Source organism: Clytia hemisphaerica, unplaced genomic scaffold (genome assembly GCF_902728285.1).
Source record: "Clytia hemisphaerica strain Z4C2 unplaced genomic scaffold, Clytia hemisphaerica genome assembly, whole genome shotgun sequence".
In the NCBI taxonomy this organism is placed as follows: domain Eukaryota; kingdom Metazoa; phylum Cnidaria; class Hydrozoa; order Leptothecata; family Clytiidae; genus Clytia; species Clytia hemisphaerica.
Window position 1 is genome coordinate 1,448,633 of NW_027104530.1, and position 15,251 is coordinate 1,463,883.

At 34.0% G+C, this 15,251-nt stretch overlaps 2 protein-coding genes across 5 annotated transcripts in view; one reads left to right on the forward strand and one right to left on the reverse strand.

Moving 5' to 3' along the window:
- Window positions 1–762: 762 nt before the first annotated feature.
- LOC136822395 (protein regulator of cytokinesis 1-like) lies at window positions 763–14,452 on the reverse strand. 4 transcript variants are annotated; one of them, XM_067078648.1, is made up of 17 exons: window positions 14,429–14,452; window positions 8,832–8,891; window positions 7,754–7,828; window positions 7,358–7,467; window positions 7,002–7,156; window positions 6,745–6,866; window positions 6,356–6,424; window positions 5,828–6,166; window positions 5,405–5,554; window positions 5,125–5,272; window positions 4,771–4,907; window positions 4,331–4,426; window positions 3,770–4,021; window positions 3,206–3,346; window positions 2,748–2,912; window positions 2,322–2,376; window positions 1,358–1,449 (listed from the first exon to the last, which is right to left on the reverse strand). In XM_067078648.1, exons 2-16 carry the CDS (start codon window positions 8,856–8,858, stop codon window positions 2,368–2,370), a joined length of 1,995 nt encoding a protein of 664 aa, XP_066934749.1. In that variant the 5' UTR covers window positions 8,859–8,891; window positions 14,429–14,452; the 3' UTR covers window positions 1,358–1,449; window positions 2,322–2,367. The 4 variants fall into 4 exon arrangements, with proteins under 4 accessions (XP_066934746.1, XP_066934745.1, XP_066934749.1 ...); XM_067078647.1 differs by having other exon boundaries at window positions 2,685–2,912; XM_067078645.1 differs by lacking the exon at window positions 2,322–2,376 and having other exon boundaries at window positions 763–1,449.
- Window positions 14,453–14,653: 201 nt separating this feature from the next.
- The window catches only part of LOC136822273 (deubiquitinase DESI2-like), an 8,122-nt gene continuing 7,524 nt past the window's right edge, over window positions 14,654–15,251 (forward strand). The window contains exon 1 of the mRNA XM_067078512.1: window positions 14,654–14,742. The gene's annotated coding sequence lies outside the window, so the exon portion shown is untranslated. The remainder of the gene's footprint in view (window positions 14,743–15,251) is intronic.

Here is a 15,251-nt window from a genome sequence, read left to right on the forward strand (position 1 = left end):
TATTGGGCTAAGAGAAAAGATATTGGACTCGGCGAAGCCTCGTTCAATATCTTTTCTGGCACGCCCAATATTTTTGTATATAGGATTCGACTTTGTCCAATAACTGCTTAGTATGTGAAACTCTTACGTCAAAAGCAAAGTATTTCATATTTTTTTAACATAATTATTTCGTCAAATATTTTTGATTTGAGACAAAACTTTGTTGATGTGAAACAAGAAATTTCATCTAATATTCTAAATTTTTCTCATGGTCATTTTTGTATGAGACTTTTGTCAAATACCTTTCGAGCAGGATTTTCATCAACTATTTTTCATTTGAAACTCTTTCGTCAAAATTGCGAGACGCTTATTTTTTATGTAGATATTGTTGGTCGCGTGTTTTTCATTACAAAACTATATTCACTTGAAATCAGCGTGTGAAGTTCTAAGTTTCAGAAAAGTATAAAATATAAAAATTCGCCCAATCAAAATTTTGATTTCGATGAGATATCACTCTGTACCAAAGTGTATCTCACGATTATCGTAGCGTAGTTCTCTACGGCAATGAATATTGAAATTAGCCGTAGAAATCGGGTTTGTTTACGGACTAATGAGATATTACCCTAATCAAGACAATATCAGTATTTCTCCCCCAAAAGTTTATAAATTTCAAAGTTGGAGAATTTGTTTACAACGTTCAAATAGACATCCTAGTTTCGTCAACATCGAGTGAAAGGGTCTCATAACGAGGATTTCAAAGATAATATCAAAAGTGAAAGTCGGTTTAAGGGATGGTTAATAGTGTTAATATTGTTATTAAAAATAAGAAATTTCTATACATACAAAGAAAGAAATGAGAAAAACAATAAAATTGATAAAGTACTCTCTAAAAGAGGATTAGACATGAAAAGGATACTTGCATAAATTATCATGATTATGACAATGATACACTTTTAGGGCAGCCAAAAATTTTAGCGAAGAGTTTATGACCTTGTAAAGTTTAAAAAAACAGAGGCACATTTAGCACGATAAATTAAGATGAGACTACCGCAAACAATTGTTTTTTATCAAAGTTTTTGCCATAAAGGACAAAAAAGTTGTGCCTAAACAAAAAAATACATAAAGTTATACTTATTTACAATAATAGATGCTGCTTATACAAGTTTGAAAAATATATAGGGTTAATCATAAAGTTCCCAAAAACAAGAGTTTTTGGAACTGCTTTACATATATAAATTTTACCGACCGAATATATACCTTTTACTCATAAAAATGACCATTTGTTTAGAGCATTTTTGGTGCTCTATCAATCGTACGATTGCTACTTCGAGTAGATCTCGTTCGTGATGAGGAAGACACTGAAGTCGTCGTGTTGTTCAAGGATGAAAAGTTCGCCAAGCTGGGTACTCGATCGTCTCCGGGTCGGCACAAGAAACTGGATCGACTATACGGACTTTCGGCAACAGCATTCTGTAATTAAACCAATCGGGGGTGAAGTTATTCAATATCACAAACCATTTTCTTTTAAAAATACACGGTACTCGGAAATCTTCAGAATTTAAAAACTCGAACGAAAATGTTCTAAGATTCTTTACTAAAAGACAAACAGGATTGACTTTAAGAAACTTTCTGTGGGGATTACTGTAAACAACGATTTAAAAATAATAGATAACCAACTTGCCTTGAATCTCAAAAAACATCCGTGTTATGGTTGTAAAAATATTACTGACATTTTGCATCGTAAAAAGTGCAATTAAATAAAAACTTGCTTCATTTGCAACCTTCTATTGGACAGAATCGATCACGTGATGTATATTTTTCCAAAATTTGGGTTAGAAAAAGTGTATTTTCCTATAGGCAGCCTCACAGAAGGAATTTTTTAATTAGATATTATTGTTCTATAAACATTCATCTGTTTATTTTGTATCAGGCAACCTTCATGCACTTTTGATTCGTGAGATATCGCATTTCAAATCACACATATATTTTTCAGATAACATCATTTTATGAGCGTTTATTTATCCAGATAAAGATTAAGTGGTATCAGGCCGATCCGTAGTCAATTTGTCTAAAGATTGGTACCTTTATCTTTTGAAAAAAATTCCAAAATTTGCAGTAAATAACAATTCAAATTTTCTATCAATTCAGTGGATGTCAAAAAGTGTGTCAAAATCTAGCTAAAAGCATAACACGCACTGCAACAGAGCTATTTAAAGGAGTGCTCATTTCAATAGGAAAACAATGGTTGTTCTCTTGGGAGAAGTGCCTTCTAGAGGTAGTTGGTTATCTATTATTTTTACATCGTTACTGTAAACGACGAAAGTTTAGAATTCTTAACTTACTAAAACCTGGCTGAATTACAAAACCACTTTCTGTTATACATGACAGCTATTTGACCTAAACGACAAAACCTTTAGTTAACTCTGTTATTACTAAAACCACTTTTATCAAGTAAACTAAATAAAGAAGGCGTCAAAGACAAAAAGTACTGCCGTGAAACGACATCAAGATTAATATCTACAATGATGTTCAGAATGAAGTTTTCAGCAGTACCTTTCTCTCAGGGACAACTTACATGTGGAGAATATACAACAAGAGCTGGAGGATCAAAACAAAGAAAGGGTGGGCTAATGGCGTAACCCTCGAGAGCGCCATGGGCGGGTGGGAGGCATGAATAGTGAATGTGCATGAGATTCTAAACTTACAGTAAAATCATTGTACGAAATGAGAGACATGTTAGAAGGATGGTTAGATTGTGATCCGCTCACCACTTTGACGTCGTCGTTAATAGATGATGTGGAAGATTGCTGATTCAGCATATTCATTGTATTCTCTAAGTTGGATGTACCGTTCTGCTCTTTGAGAACTCGTTTCGCGTTTGCCATTCGAATGGATCGTCTCTTCAAACTCTTTCTTCGTGCTTCTGTTTTCACCTGGTATTTTACAAAGAAGTTTATTCAAAAACAAATTTGATAATGTTAGACTACTCAAATTTGAATAAACGCCTTTCATCAATACATTGCTAAAAATTGGGCTTTCGACTTTTAACAAAACAAAGAAGTTTACCCACGTCAACCGGTCAACCATGTAAAAGTTTCGGGCAGCATGGAGCGGCTTTCACTTGTTGTAACCTTTTTGTTTCACAGGTTTGATTTAGATAAAAGAGTCAGCATATTTCTAAAAGAACTGATGATGGCATCAAGCATAAAAAAAACAGTTAACAAACCTTGTTATTTTTCTTCAATGCTTTGAGAGAAGCGGACGTTTTAGTGACGGTTTTCTTGTTTTCAGCTGCACTTCTTGCCAAACGTGGTGAAGGGAGGATGGAGGAATGAACGAAACGTGTCGGTGTATGTGTTGCGTTCATCTACAAATATACAGGAATCGAGATGTTACAAGTCTGCACAAATCATACAATGTGCCCCAGTAAGAGCTTGATATCTAATTGCAATATTTGAGGGGGGAAAATGGAATAATGGAATTGCTTTAAAGGGACACCAGGTGAAAATTTTTTCGATAGTGAGACCAAACATAAGGCTATTTACGACGTAGTCAGGTCTATAGGTGGGATTTTCGTTGGTTAATTTTACGAGCTTAAGAGGCCGAAGTTTTATGACGTGAGAATGCTAAAAAAACATAGGTCATAGAAGTTAATAACAAATTTAAACTTTCTTTTTCTTGTAGATCGGACTGAATTGATTTAACCTTTCAATCAATCTCAGTTATCATTGATATTCAATCAAAATCTACAATGCAATAGACTCGTTTGCAGTTGACACAACTCACTTACCCTTGGCATTTTGGCAGACTTTATTGGAGTACCCACATTGCATTTTCGTTTGGATTTGGATCCATAATGAACTTCCTGTGATAATTCAACTTGCTTCATTCGTACCTTCTCTTCTTTCTTCAACTGAACTTCGTGATCATAGTCTTGTTTTTGATGTTCCAGGTAGTCGGCGTATCTCATCCCTTTGATCATGAAATACGTTTCGTTCTCTTCTTCCCATTTTTTGATCTTCTTCTTGATATCGCCTTCAATCTGGTCAGAGAGAATTATGTTGAATTACAAGGGATCATTAAAAAAGGACACAAGATAGAAGGAAAATCTAATGTTGAAAATAGTGTAATGTCAAAGGTTCAAGTTGCAATGAATAAGATATTTGATGGGAATACCAACAAATCTTAGAATATTTATAAAATTGTTGAAATGAACCAGAAGTTAAAATAAAAACATTTTCGAAGAAAGAAAAAAGGGAAAGATGTTCAAGGAAACCTTGTTCAAACACAGTATGGTTTTGCGAAAGATAATGCAGTAACTTTTAAGTTCGAGTAAGTGAACAGTACAAACCTTGGGTAATTCTTTTTCAACAGCTTTTCTGATCTTTTCTTCTTTTAATAATGCCCCTCCTCTGTTGTTAAGACGGTTGGAATCGGTCGAACGGTTCTAAATTCCAAATGGATACAATATGGCGATGAGTTTTAATTCAAATACAGTAATTGTGAGGGAGATCGGATGTTGTGAGGGAGATCGGATATTGTGATCGAGACTGATTCATTTTCATTAAATTATCAGAGTTGTGGATGAATAAAATGAGGGATGTGCCTGCAATGAGATTGATATACAGCTGATCATATGGATCGGTTACAGGCTGGCTCGACTGGGGGAAATGGGATTTTGTCATGTGATCTACTTTCAGGTATTTCAGTAATTCTTGATAAGATTCATATCAATACTAATTCCCTTTATGACTCACTTAGCAGGCCTCTAAGAATAAAATAATGAATTACCTCGAATTCTAGCTTTTTGGTCCACAATCCTTCACGTTTATCGACCAGTTTGAACATTTCTTTATTTTCTTCGTAAAAGTTTTTGACAGTCGCAACTTGATGTTCGTGCTCTGATAATATTTCCTCTGTAAAGATATCTGAAACGAAAGGTTCGAGGGGTTCGTGGATAGATTTAAGTGGATAGATTTTGCATTATAAAAATTTAAATAATTTAAAACATTTTAATTTAACATGGTTTCTGTTCGTGTGATGAAGAAAAGTGAGTTAAATATTTCGGTCAAACAAAACTTTTGGTAAATCAGTTGAATTAAATTCGAACTCGATAAGTCAAACTTCATAAGCATCATTTCGTACCTGAATAAAAAGATGCGAATAGTTGACGCTGCTCTTCACCGAAGTAACACTGGTCCCATAAACTGACCAATTCTTTGCGTATTGATTCAATGAACTTTTGCATATGTTGCCTTTTCAATTCCGTCAATCGTTCGACTTCTTTCTTGAACTAACGGAAAACAATGATGGAGTTTTCTATTAGCGAAATGCTAGAAAATTTACTAATTTACTATTTCACTTTTGAATAATAGAAATAAAGGAAAATTGAAAAAAACAAACGTATCTCAGTTTTCAATCTTACCATTTTAGCAACTTTTGGGGTTCTATTCGAGGTGCTGTCAAGGAAAGATTTACGTTTCTGACTTGGAGTTTCTAAACGTTCCCAAAGGGATTCCACTTGTTTCTTTAAGCCTTCGATTTGTTGGACCAACTCTGTCTGTTGGTTTTGCAGCTAAAAGGAAAAAAAAATTATAGAGCAACGGGAAAAAATCTTTTAAAAAGGTAATTTATGTAAGACCCGAGTTGCTCTAATCAAGTTGTTGCCTGTCAGATTTATAGATTACAATTGCAAGTTCAGCAAAAAAAAAGAGAATCTTTAAAACATGAAATCGATCAAGCGTTACGTTAAAACTTCGAATTGTCATTGTCATAGACAACCTATACCTGGAAACGACATTCGATTGAATACGACAGGTCGGAGAGCAAATTTTGGTAAAAAAAGTACCTTTTCTTGTAATGCAGTCATTGTATCAAGGTTACCAACCGACAAAGTGAACTGGTCGACTGCAGCTTCAGCACAAAGAGCTTGTTCAATGTTAGTGGAAGGTTCATCTTCCAAATCAGTCCAAAGCTGCATTATAGAGTGTTGTAATTTTTGGAAAAGCTCCAAGCGCTTGCTTTTCTCACTCTTCAAAAATTTGACGTTCTGTTCGAGTTCACGTAGTTGTTCAAGTGTTGGGCATCCTTCAAAGTTGAGTTCGTGCTGAGGCATCACTAGTCTATCACAAAGTTCTTGTTCGTCAGATCGTAGCCGCTTCAATGATTTCAATCGATCATGTTTTTCCTGAAAACAATCAGACATTTATTGATAAAAATTTCCATTCTTAAAATCACAATTTTAACTTGGGCCCGAGTCAAACCCGAGTGTGCCAGTTATAAGTTATATCTTTAATTAGGGTTACTCCATTTCTCTAGAGCCCAAAGGCTTTTTAAAAGAATTTCAAAATGGAATTAAAATATATATCAATTATACCTTGTTCAACGTGTCCACATCATTTCGAAGTTTAGATTCTGTTTGCAACAGTGTCAGTGATTTTGATGTCTAAGGTAAGAGAAGGTAAGGTAAGGTAAGAAAAATATTTGCAATTGCCAATAAATAGGTAATTTATTGTATCTGTTTAAACAACCAAATTTTGAGAGGGTTTGTTACTGAAACAATAGCTCAACAATTTCCTTCACCTTACAGAAAATTTTCAAAAAATAATGTGACTGGAATTTTGAGCTCTACTTTAGCTCAAATAACTTGTAGTATTTTAAAAAGTTAAGTAAATGGGCGAAAAGTTACAAAAAAGGGTGGTGGTTAAAGATTATCACAGGATACAAAACAGAAACATAATCCTGCATGATAAACTTTGCACTTACAGTCCTAGCTGGGAGACCCAAATCTTGTAAAAGTTGGCTCAATTCGAGTTCATATTCGTTGATGTTTAGTTTCATTTTGGATCGCAAGTCTTCTTCATCTACAAGCATCTCTTTCAGTAAATCTAAACAGAAATAAAACGTTGTGCTGAACAAAGACTTGAACAAAAAAAACTGAAAATAAGGTTTCTACCATCTTCAACTTCCCACACATCAAAAACAACTTTGTTCAGAGAGGAAACTATGATTTCGCATGATACCTTGAATATGTTGAAGAACAGTGTCACTTCGAACTTCTTTCTGGTCCTCTTTGATTCCAATCTCTTGCCATATATCTTCCAATTGTGTTACAACTTCCAGTAGAGAAAACTTTGCACTTTCCACAACCTGACTCATCCTCGTATTCCGCTCAGAACTGAAAAGAAGTAGGTATTATGAGAAGAATGTATTATTTTAAGCTTTTTTTAATTTAATATATCATCCGAACTTGACATAAATTTGCCTTTTTGTTAGGTATAAATAGTACTGAAAATACCTTCTGACAAAGATCTCTGTGAAAAATTGTGATCAGTTGAGTTTTTTTTAGTTTAATGAATAAAATCTAATCTTCACATACCTCAGTGTGATTCGCATGTCAGGTTCCACAGGGAGACATTTCAAATGTGTTGTATTGCTTGGTAATTCTACTATTGTTTCTTTGGCATTCTTGTGAGGGCAAATCAGAGTCTACAAAAATATCAAATTTTCAAACTAAAAGTGGCTAAAAAGTGACAAATATATTCCTTGAATCTGATTATACTTGACATTTGCTATCTTTCACAATTTAAGTATTATACACTTTTATTCTCTCAAAAACATTTTTTTGGTGCAGCAACATTTGTATATAAGTTGCTTTGTTAAGAATTTTCAGAGACAGTTACTTTTATGAATGTTTGTGCGCCTAAACCTGTATTCTAATCGTAGCAGTAGAAGAACAGACTGTATCACACAAAATTTGATGTAACGAAAGTACCCTTTTTCCACAATTGTTGCAAACTGATATATTTGTTAATGCATTGTATTTCAAACCATCTGTTGAGCTATGAATCTAAATGAAAAATGTATAAAATGGAGTCAAGTAAAACCACCAAAAATGTACGTTTCTTGCAGAAAGATAGAGATAGAACTTCAGTGTTCAAATATGTAAGATTTTTGCGTCGTTAACCTTTTTCAATCATCTTTTTAAAAGAGTTTAAAAATACTTGCTTATTTTAAAAGTCTACTATTCTTGGAGAATTTTTCAAATCAACTAAAATCATCTTGGCAAACTTCTCAAAATCATGCTCACGAACTTCCATATAAAGTTAAATCATAAGTTATACATAGGTAATATCAAATGAATAAGTACCGGGTGACCCACGAAAAAGTTCAGACGTTTCCCGACGTCTTGAGGCCAAACAAATGTCCCAAAGTGCTTGGAGTTTTGATATTTAGAAAGTAGATATCCTAACTTAAAATTTGCGCTATCACTTTTTAAATTTGACCAACTTGTTCTCTGCTTATGAACTTTTAAAGTCAAAATTCACTTTACGGAAAGTTAAAAAACACATAAAAAAGGGGTGATCAAATTTGGTATTTTTAGACGTTTTTGATATACAGTTTTTGAAAAAATTCTATGAAAGCGCAAATTTTTATAAAAACTAGTCTTGTTTTAAACAAAAATTACTTTCAAAGGTGTTTTTATTAATTATTTATGTCATAAAATTTGTTAAATAAGTCGAAATAAGTCAATGTTGCAAGTGATTTTCTAATTGATTGCATGAATTTAATACCTCTTTTTTACGTGTTATTTACACTTTTCGAAAAGTAAATTTTGACTTTAAAAGCTCATAAGTAAAGAACAAGTTGGTCAAATTTAAAAAGTGATGGCTCAAATTTTAAGTTAGGATATCTACTTTCTAAATATCAAAACTCCAAGCACTTTGGGACATTTGTTCGACCTCAAGACGTCAGGAAACGTCTGAACTTTTTCGTGGGTCACCCGGTATATAAGGATTATATTTCACACAACATATATGAAATATTCAGTAGATATGAATGATTAAGCTTACCATTATTGCCTTGTTTAGTTCAGACATCTTTTTGTTATTATTTTAAATTGTATTAATTTTCTAAAAAAATGTTTACAAAAATAGTATAAGTATAGTCAAGAAAAATCTGGCTAAGATAAAATCAAATGAAGATTTCAACCATTTGTATCATAGTTAGTAGGGGGCTTTTTTTAGGACCTGTGAGACAATTTCCGGAGTGGAATCTTATTTTACTCATTTGAAAGAATTATTTAAAAACCTATTTGAGAGGGGGTAATCAAACTAAGACCCAGCTAAATTTCTCTGTAAAAGACTGACATCACGCGCATTTACGTGACTTTTGTTTTTGTTGCAGATTTCGATTATAAATATATTGCATGGGGGTATACTTTTGTCAATGTGTATTTATTATGTGTCAATTATGTAAGCATTTTATTGTCATGGCTTATAAGCAGGTCCTAGGTCCCCCCTAAGAATTTAGGTGCCCCCTAGAATTTAGGTGGCCCCTATTGGAAAAATATTCTAGGTGGCCCCTAAAAGTTCAAAAATCGAAAAAAGCTAAAAAGTGAAATCGTAGATATACTTTTAGAAAAACTTTCTTTTTTTTCAAGTGTAATTAAATACAACAGTTTTAAAAATAGCTACTTAAAGGCAAACAAAAGAAAATAAAGTTTATCACTAAAGTTTTTTATGGAAAAAGGTTTGCGAGAGGTTTCAAGGTTTTGTAAGTTGGGGTCCCCCCTAGCTCAGTAGGTGGCCCCTGGCCAAAGACTATTCGTAGGTACCAGTTGCCCTGAGACCTTTTAACCCCCCCTGCGAAGCCATGATTGTTGTAATAGAAGAAAAGAGAAAAGAGGTAAGTCTAGCCTAGCCTAATTGTCAGCTGTCAAGGGGCATAAAAAAATGCGAGAGCTTATTTCAAAAACAAAACACACAGTAATTACCAAGCTGCCTGTAATACATGGTCAAACAGGCAAAAGTTTTTAATGCAACCGTTTTCTAAAATAAATGTAAATTACACCCTTAAAAATTCTACAATTTTTATAACTGTGTAATTGCGCATTTAGATATCAGAAGTTAAGCGCGTAATTAAGAAGATTTCCAGACTATATGTTACCTTCAAATCAAGAATGAAGAAAAGGATGAAACTATGCTCACCCTATGACTAAGAGCTCTAGTTAGAGGAATTCCTTACAAATGGCAGAGTGTCTTTAGAGTGTCTATTTAACCTCAAAAAAGGTCCAATAATAGAATTATCAATTTTATGGATAGAAAAGAGATGGAAAAAAATTCCATAGACTGGCTGCAACGCTTATTGTTGAAACATGTGGCCTGTAGACGACTGATTTATGTCATTAGAAAATTAGTATTGAAGACAGATGGTGAAAAGTTTGGTTAAAGGTCTGCAAGATAACTGTAGAATTGATTGTATAGTTACTTTAGCGAAATTAGATATAAGACCTGTTAAGACTACTTTAATGGGATAAACTTTCGCAAGGATTTGGGTGTCATCTGCCAAATTAAGTCCCAATGGAAATTTGGAGGGGCCTCATCCGCGAAATATTTCTGAAAAAAACTCAAAATATGTCAAACAAATACTATTTGAATGTTTACTGGCATCAAAGAAGCGCTAATAATGTGTATTTCAACAACCAAAATGCATGAATTGACAGTATAGTAAGTCACAAAATTGTGAATATATTGCGACCCAATAGTGCCACCTGCGAAATTAATTATTTTTAAATTTTGCGGATTAGTCCAACCGTGAAATTTAATCCCCGCGAAAGTTTATCCCATTAAAGTAGAAAGGCACATTGCAGCCAGGAAAACAAATTGTACAAGGTGTAGTTAGTAAAATAAACACGTACATAAGATATATCAATTTTAAAGAATTCTTCATGCAATCAGATGCGAACAGAATTGACCTCAAACATGTCAATTTTTTTCTTTCTACCATCTTGCTTTTTTGTTTTGTTTTTTTTCTCCCGATTGTAGATTAGAACATTATTTTTGAACGTTTTTAATTTAATCGACATTTGAATTAATTTTGATTGAAAGGAATCGGAATCAAATGTTTACAAAATTGTCTTGATACAGCTTGATGTTGAGTTCTAGAGTTTTAGTTTTACAGTTAGTTACAGTTAATACACTTTATTTGAGTTCTAAAATTGTCTTTTAACACCACCCCCTTGGACAGTTAATACACTGGTGTATTATCAGCAATACACCTCATCGGAAATTCCACCTCCTCACGATGTTGCTACGCAACACTTTTTGGGAGGTAAACAAAGCGCGATATTGCTGTTTTCAGGCAAAAAGCCTTACAAAACACCCAAAATATTAATGCCGAAAGAGCCTCCAAATCAACTGAAGACACTTGAAGAACCACCAAAGTTGTTGTTTTTCTCTTTCTGCTAGCATCTTGAAAGCTTGGTTTTGTTTATTTTTTTCAAATTCACCGGTGAAATGAGGTGTATTTTTAGGAACATATAAACAAGCCAGATATAAGCAAATGAGTTCTTGTTTTACGCGGGAACTACTTGCGCTATCATTTATGTTTACCTCCCAATTTCAACAGATCCATTTTAGCGCGATTGTTTTCGTGGACTTTCCGATGAGGTGTATTTGCAAATTTCAGAAAAGGACCCACCATGGTATTAAGTGTCATAGGTGTCGTGTATTAACTGCTTGCCTCCCTGCAGTGGAGACTAACATACATAGCCCTCAATTGAATAACCTGACTGGTCATTAAAATACAAAGTTTAAATGAAAACAAATTTTGCTAATCATGAATGTGATGTCATGCATAATTATGTTTGATATCATTATTAAATTTGAGATTGCATGTCCAGCATCCATCGAAAAACATCTGAGTTCTCTCCATTTTTGAAATTTATGACCTAGTATGATTTCTTTACTATCCAACAACAATTAAAGGTCTTGTTAGACGATAACATTTGGTAACATTTTTGTGTAACATTTTCTAAAAATAGCAAATGTTGTACAAAATGTTACCGTGTAACATCGATTAAAATTCAGAAACATTCAAATGTTAACAAATGTTACGCGCAGATAGCAAATCAAAAAAAAAATAATTTGCTCTCATGGTTAACATTTTGAATCAAAGGATGCCGCCATTTTAAAGGGAATTTAAAAGGATACTTCAAGTTCGCACGTTTTTTTACGCCGATTTTTCTCTCTTTTTTAATAAAAAAAATCAAATGTTACACACAAAATGTTTGCGTGTAACATATGTTAACATTTCTTGAGCACATTTTTGAAATCTTCTATTTTTAGAAATGTTAGCAAATGTTACACAAAAATGTTACCGTCTAACACAACCTTAACTCACCAAAAATACGTGCGCCAAAAACATGAAATTTTACAATGGTAGAGTAGAGCTGCGAGCAGAGCTGCATGGTTCTTGCAAGGTTACATTTGTTTTGCAATTTGCTGCTTTGGTTGGTCAAGCATTTGATGGCTAAGCAAGATTCCCTCCACTGATGCAAGTTCATAGTGCGGTAAAGGGGTCTGATCCCCTCCTTGGCACCCCCCCCATCCCCCAAAGATTTTGGATAAAAATAGCTAACAGTAACAAATATATGTGAAATATCTTTAGAGAGAGAATGCAAAATAATAAACTTCTTTCTTTTTTTGACTCAGACTACTCTAACAGAAAACTTTCTTTAATCGTGAAGACCAAATTTCAACATAGTGCTTGAAAATAATCTACAATAATATTATATGTATGTAAGCCCGCCTTCCTTACAATCCCCCCATTTTTTACAGTTTAAAGGGAAATCCCTCAATTGCGGTATATATACTGCAATTGCGGTAGTTTTCATTCGTGATTAGCCTACAAAGGCTTATAACAGCTACATAAGTGTTGGTCGACAAAGATAAACAAACATCGACTGTAAAAAATTGTACGCGAAGATAGCTATACTTTATTAAAAGAATCTGATCTACGGAAAAAATATTTTGTCTGTGCGTTAAAAAGATATGATCAATTATGTACAAAAATTGCCTGTTTTCTCCCTGAATCTTGAATTCTGTTTCTTGACTATGTTTCAACAAAAACCTTAGTTAACATTTATTAATTATTATGCTCTTTTTCATTCTCATCTTCAGTATGGTTGCCAACTCTGGGGTCTTACTGACAATACCACCTCCAAGCCTATATTTATCCTTCAAAAGAAAGCCTTACGTCTTATTACTTTTAACAACTCTCGATGCCCTTCTTCTCCACTCTTTTCTGATCTCAAAATTCTCAAGATTTTTGACCTTATATCTTTTGTCCACAGATTCCTAAATAACAAATTACCCTTTGACCTTCTGGAGTTTTTTAACTTTATTCAGCTCGATGCTGAAGACGAAAACACTCAAAGTACCAGAGGAGCATGTTTGAAACTACTTTTTGTTCCCTCCTACAACACCATTACCTTTGGGAACAAATCTTTCTCTAAGTTTTGCATAACACATTGGAATCAGCATGCAGCGATCTTATCCAAATATTACCCTGAGCTCATCTGATTTCAGTTTTGTTAAATCTCTCGCCCTTACTCACTGTCTTGGGAGATACTGAGCACACCCCTCCCCTACCAAGAAAGGTTAGCAAACTTTCTTTTAATTTATTTTTCATTACATAACAAAATTCTTAAAAATATATAAACATTTTTAACTAATTTACAATGTGTTATAAACGCAATCTGTACTTAGGTGGCCGCATCTTTTTGATTAGCTAGACTATAAGGCGGTCTCCTTCCATATATTTTTTGTGCATATCATCACTTGTATCTTTTCTGTAGTGTTAAATGGTAAATAAATACTTACTTACTTACTTACTTACTTACTTGAATATACTGCAATAGACCTTTTTTCAAAGAGGCCACCCTGTTGAATAATTATGGTAGTGTCCAGCAGAAAAACAATGATAAAACCATGCATAATTATTACAATATGCATGATACAGTAATTATGCATGGCTCTATCATTGTTTTTATGGCTGGACTACATAATTATTCAACAGGACGTCCTCTTTGAAAAAAGGTCTATCGCGATATATGAAAAATTTAAAAGTGGCGTTTATACAGCAATTGCAGTAAGAAAATAATACTGCAATTGAGGGATTTCCCTGACTGTTTTATGAAAATTTCTGATCCCCCTTCCCCCCTTCATCATTTTTTCGGAAGGTGTCATCCCCCTTTAAGAAAGGAAGGGGGTTCTGAACTATAAAGTTACCCAACGTCACAGTATTTTAAAGAATTTGTGAGTATTCAATTAAAGTCAAGAGTTTGACGTCGATTAAATTTTACGTCTGGACTGACAGACTGAAGCTGTGTTTTTCGGAAACCCAGAGTTCCTTAGTATTAGTAAGTAAACTGCCAATGATAGAAAGGCCTGAGTATATGTAAACATTCACTCGCAAAACAAGATTGGTCGCCAAACCCCCAACCAGGAAGGGGACTTTGAGAAATGACGATATCCATTCCTTGACACAATAAAAGTTGAAAGTTAAAGGCTGTCTTTCCAAAAAAAGTGGTTGGTTCTCTTTTTGTTTAATTTGAAGTTGTTATTTGTACCAATTGTCGTTAAAAATAGGTATGAAAGATACTTACTCTAGAAAAAATGAACAAGACCACAGCGGCCAGCCAAAAATTATTGTCGTTTCGAATTTTGATTTTGAGAATTTTTAGCGCCAACCGTAATAAAGTGTCACGTGATCAAAATATTAAATTCGATATTCCTAAGATTTCCGGATTTCAGATAGCCCGCATATTTTTTCCGGATCGGAATTCTGTGATCTCATTACATGACATCACAAACAATAATAAAGAAAAAGCAAGCGAAATCGCTGCGGATCAGCTTTATCTGGTGATTTTCTACCTGTCTACTACTTATCCACTCTTATCCACCATTTATTACAAACCAGGTAAGTATTTATTTATATTGGTTAGAACAGATTTTAAAATTTAAAAGAAAGTATATGTTTTCATATCATCTCGATTGCCTGATTATTATAAAAGGGGTTGCACATTCAGTAGTGGTCAAGTCGATCGAGAGTAGTAGTAGAAATTTAATCTTATCTTGCATTCTTGGATTTCTCTTAATGTACGCTTGCCCAATTCCAAACAGTTAGTCACACTAGGAAATCAAGCTTTCAGAAAAAACAACATCAGTCATCTACAGGGATGTATTTGCAACAACAAGGATGAGAGTTACCTGAATTAAGTTCAAGTTTTCGGGAAATAGCCTATCCGAGGCGAGGACCCTGCCGGCGCACCGGACTTAACGAACACCGGACACGCGAAAGGCCGGTGTAAAATGAGATTTTTTTTCCACCGGACAATCAAAACACTAGACATGACCAGTCCGGTGTCTCCGCCGTCCTAAATTACCTGTATGCAACACCGGACTGATACCGGTCTTATTGCGTCCAGT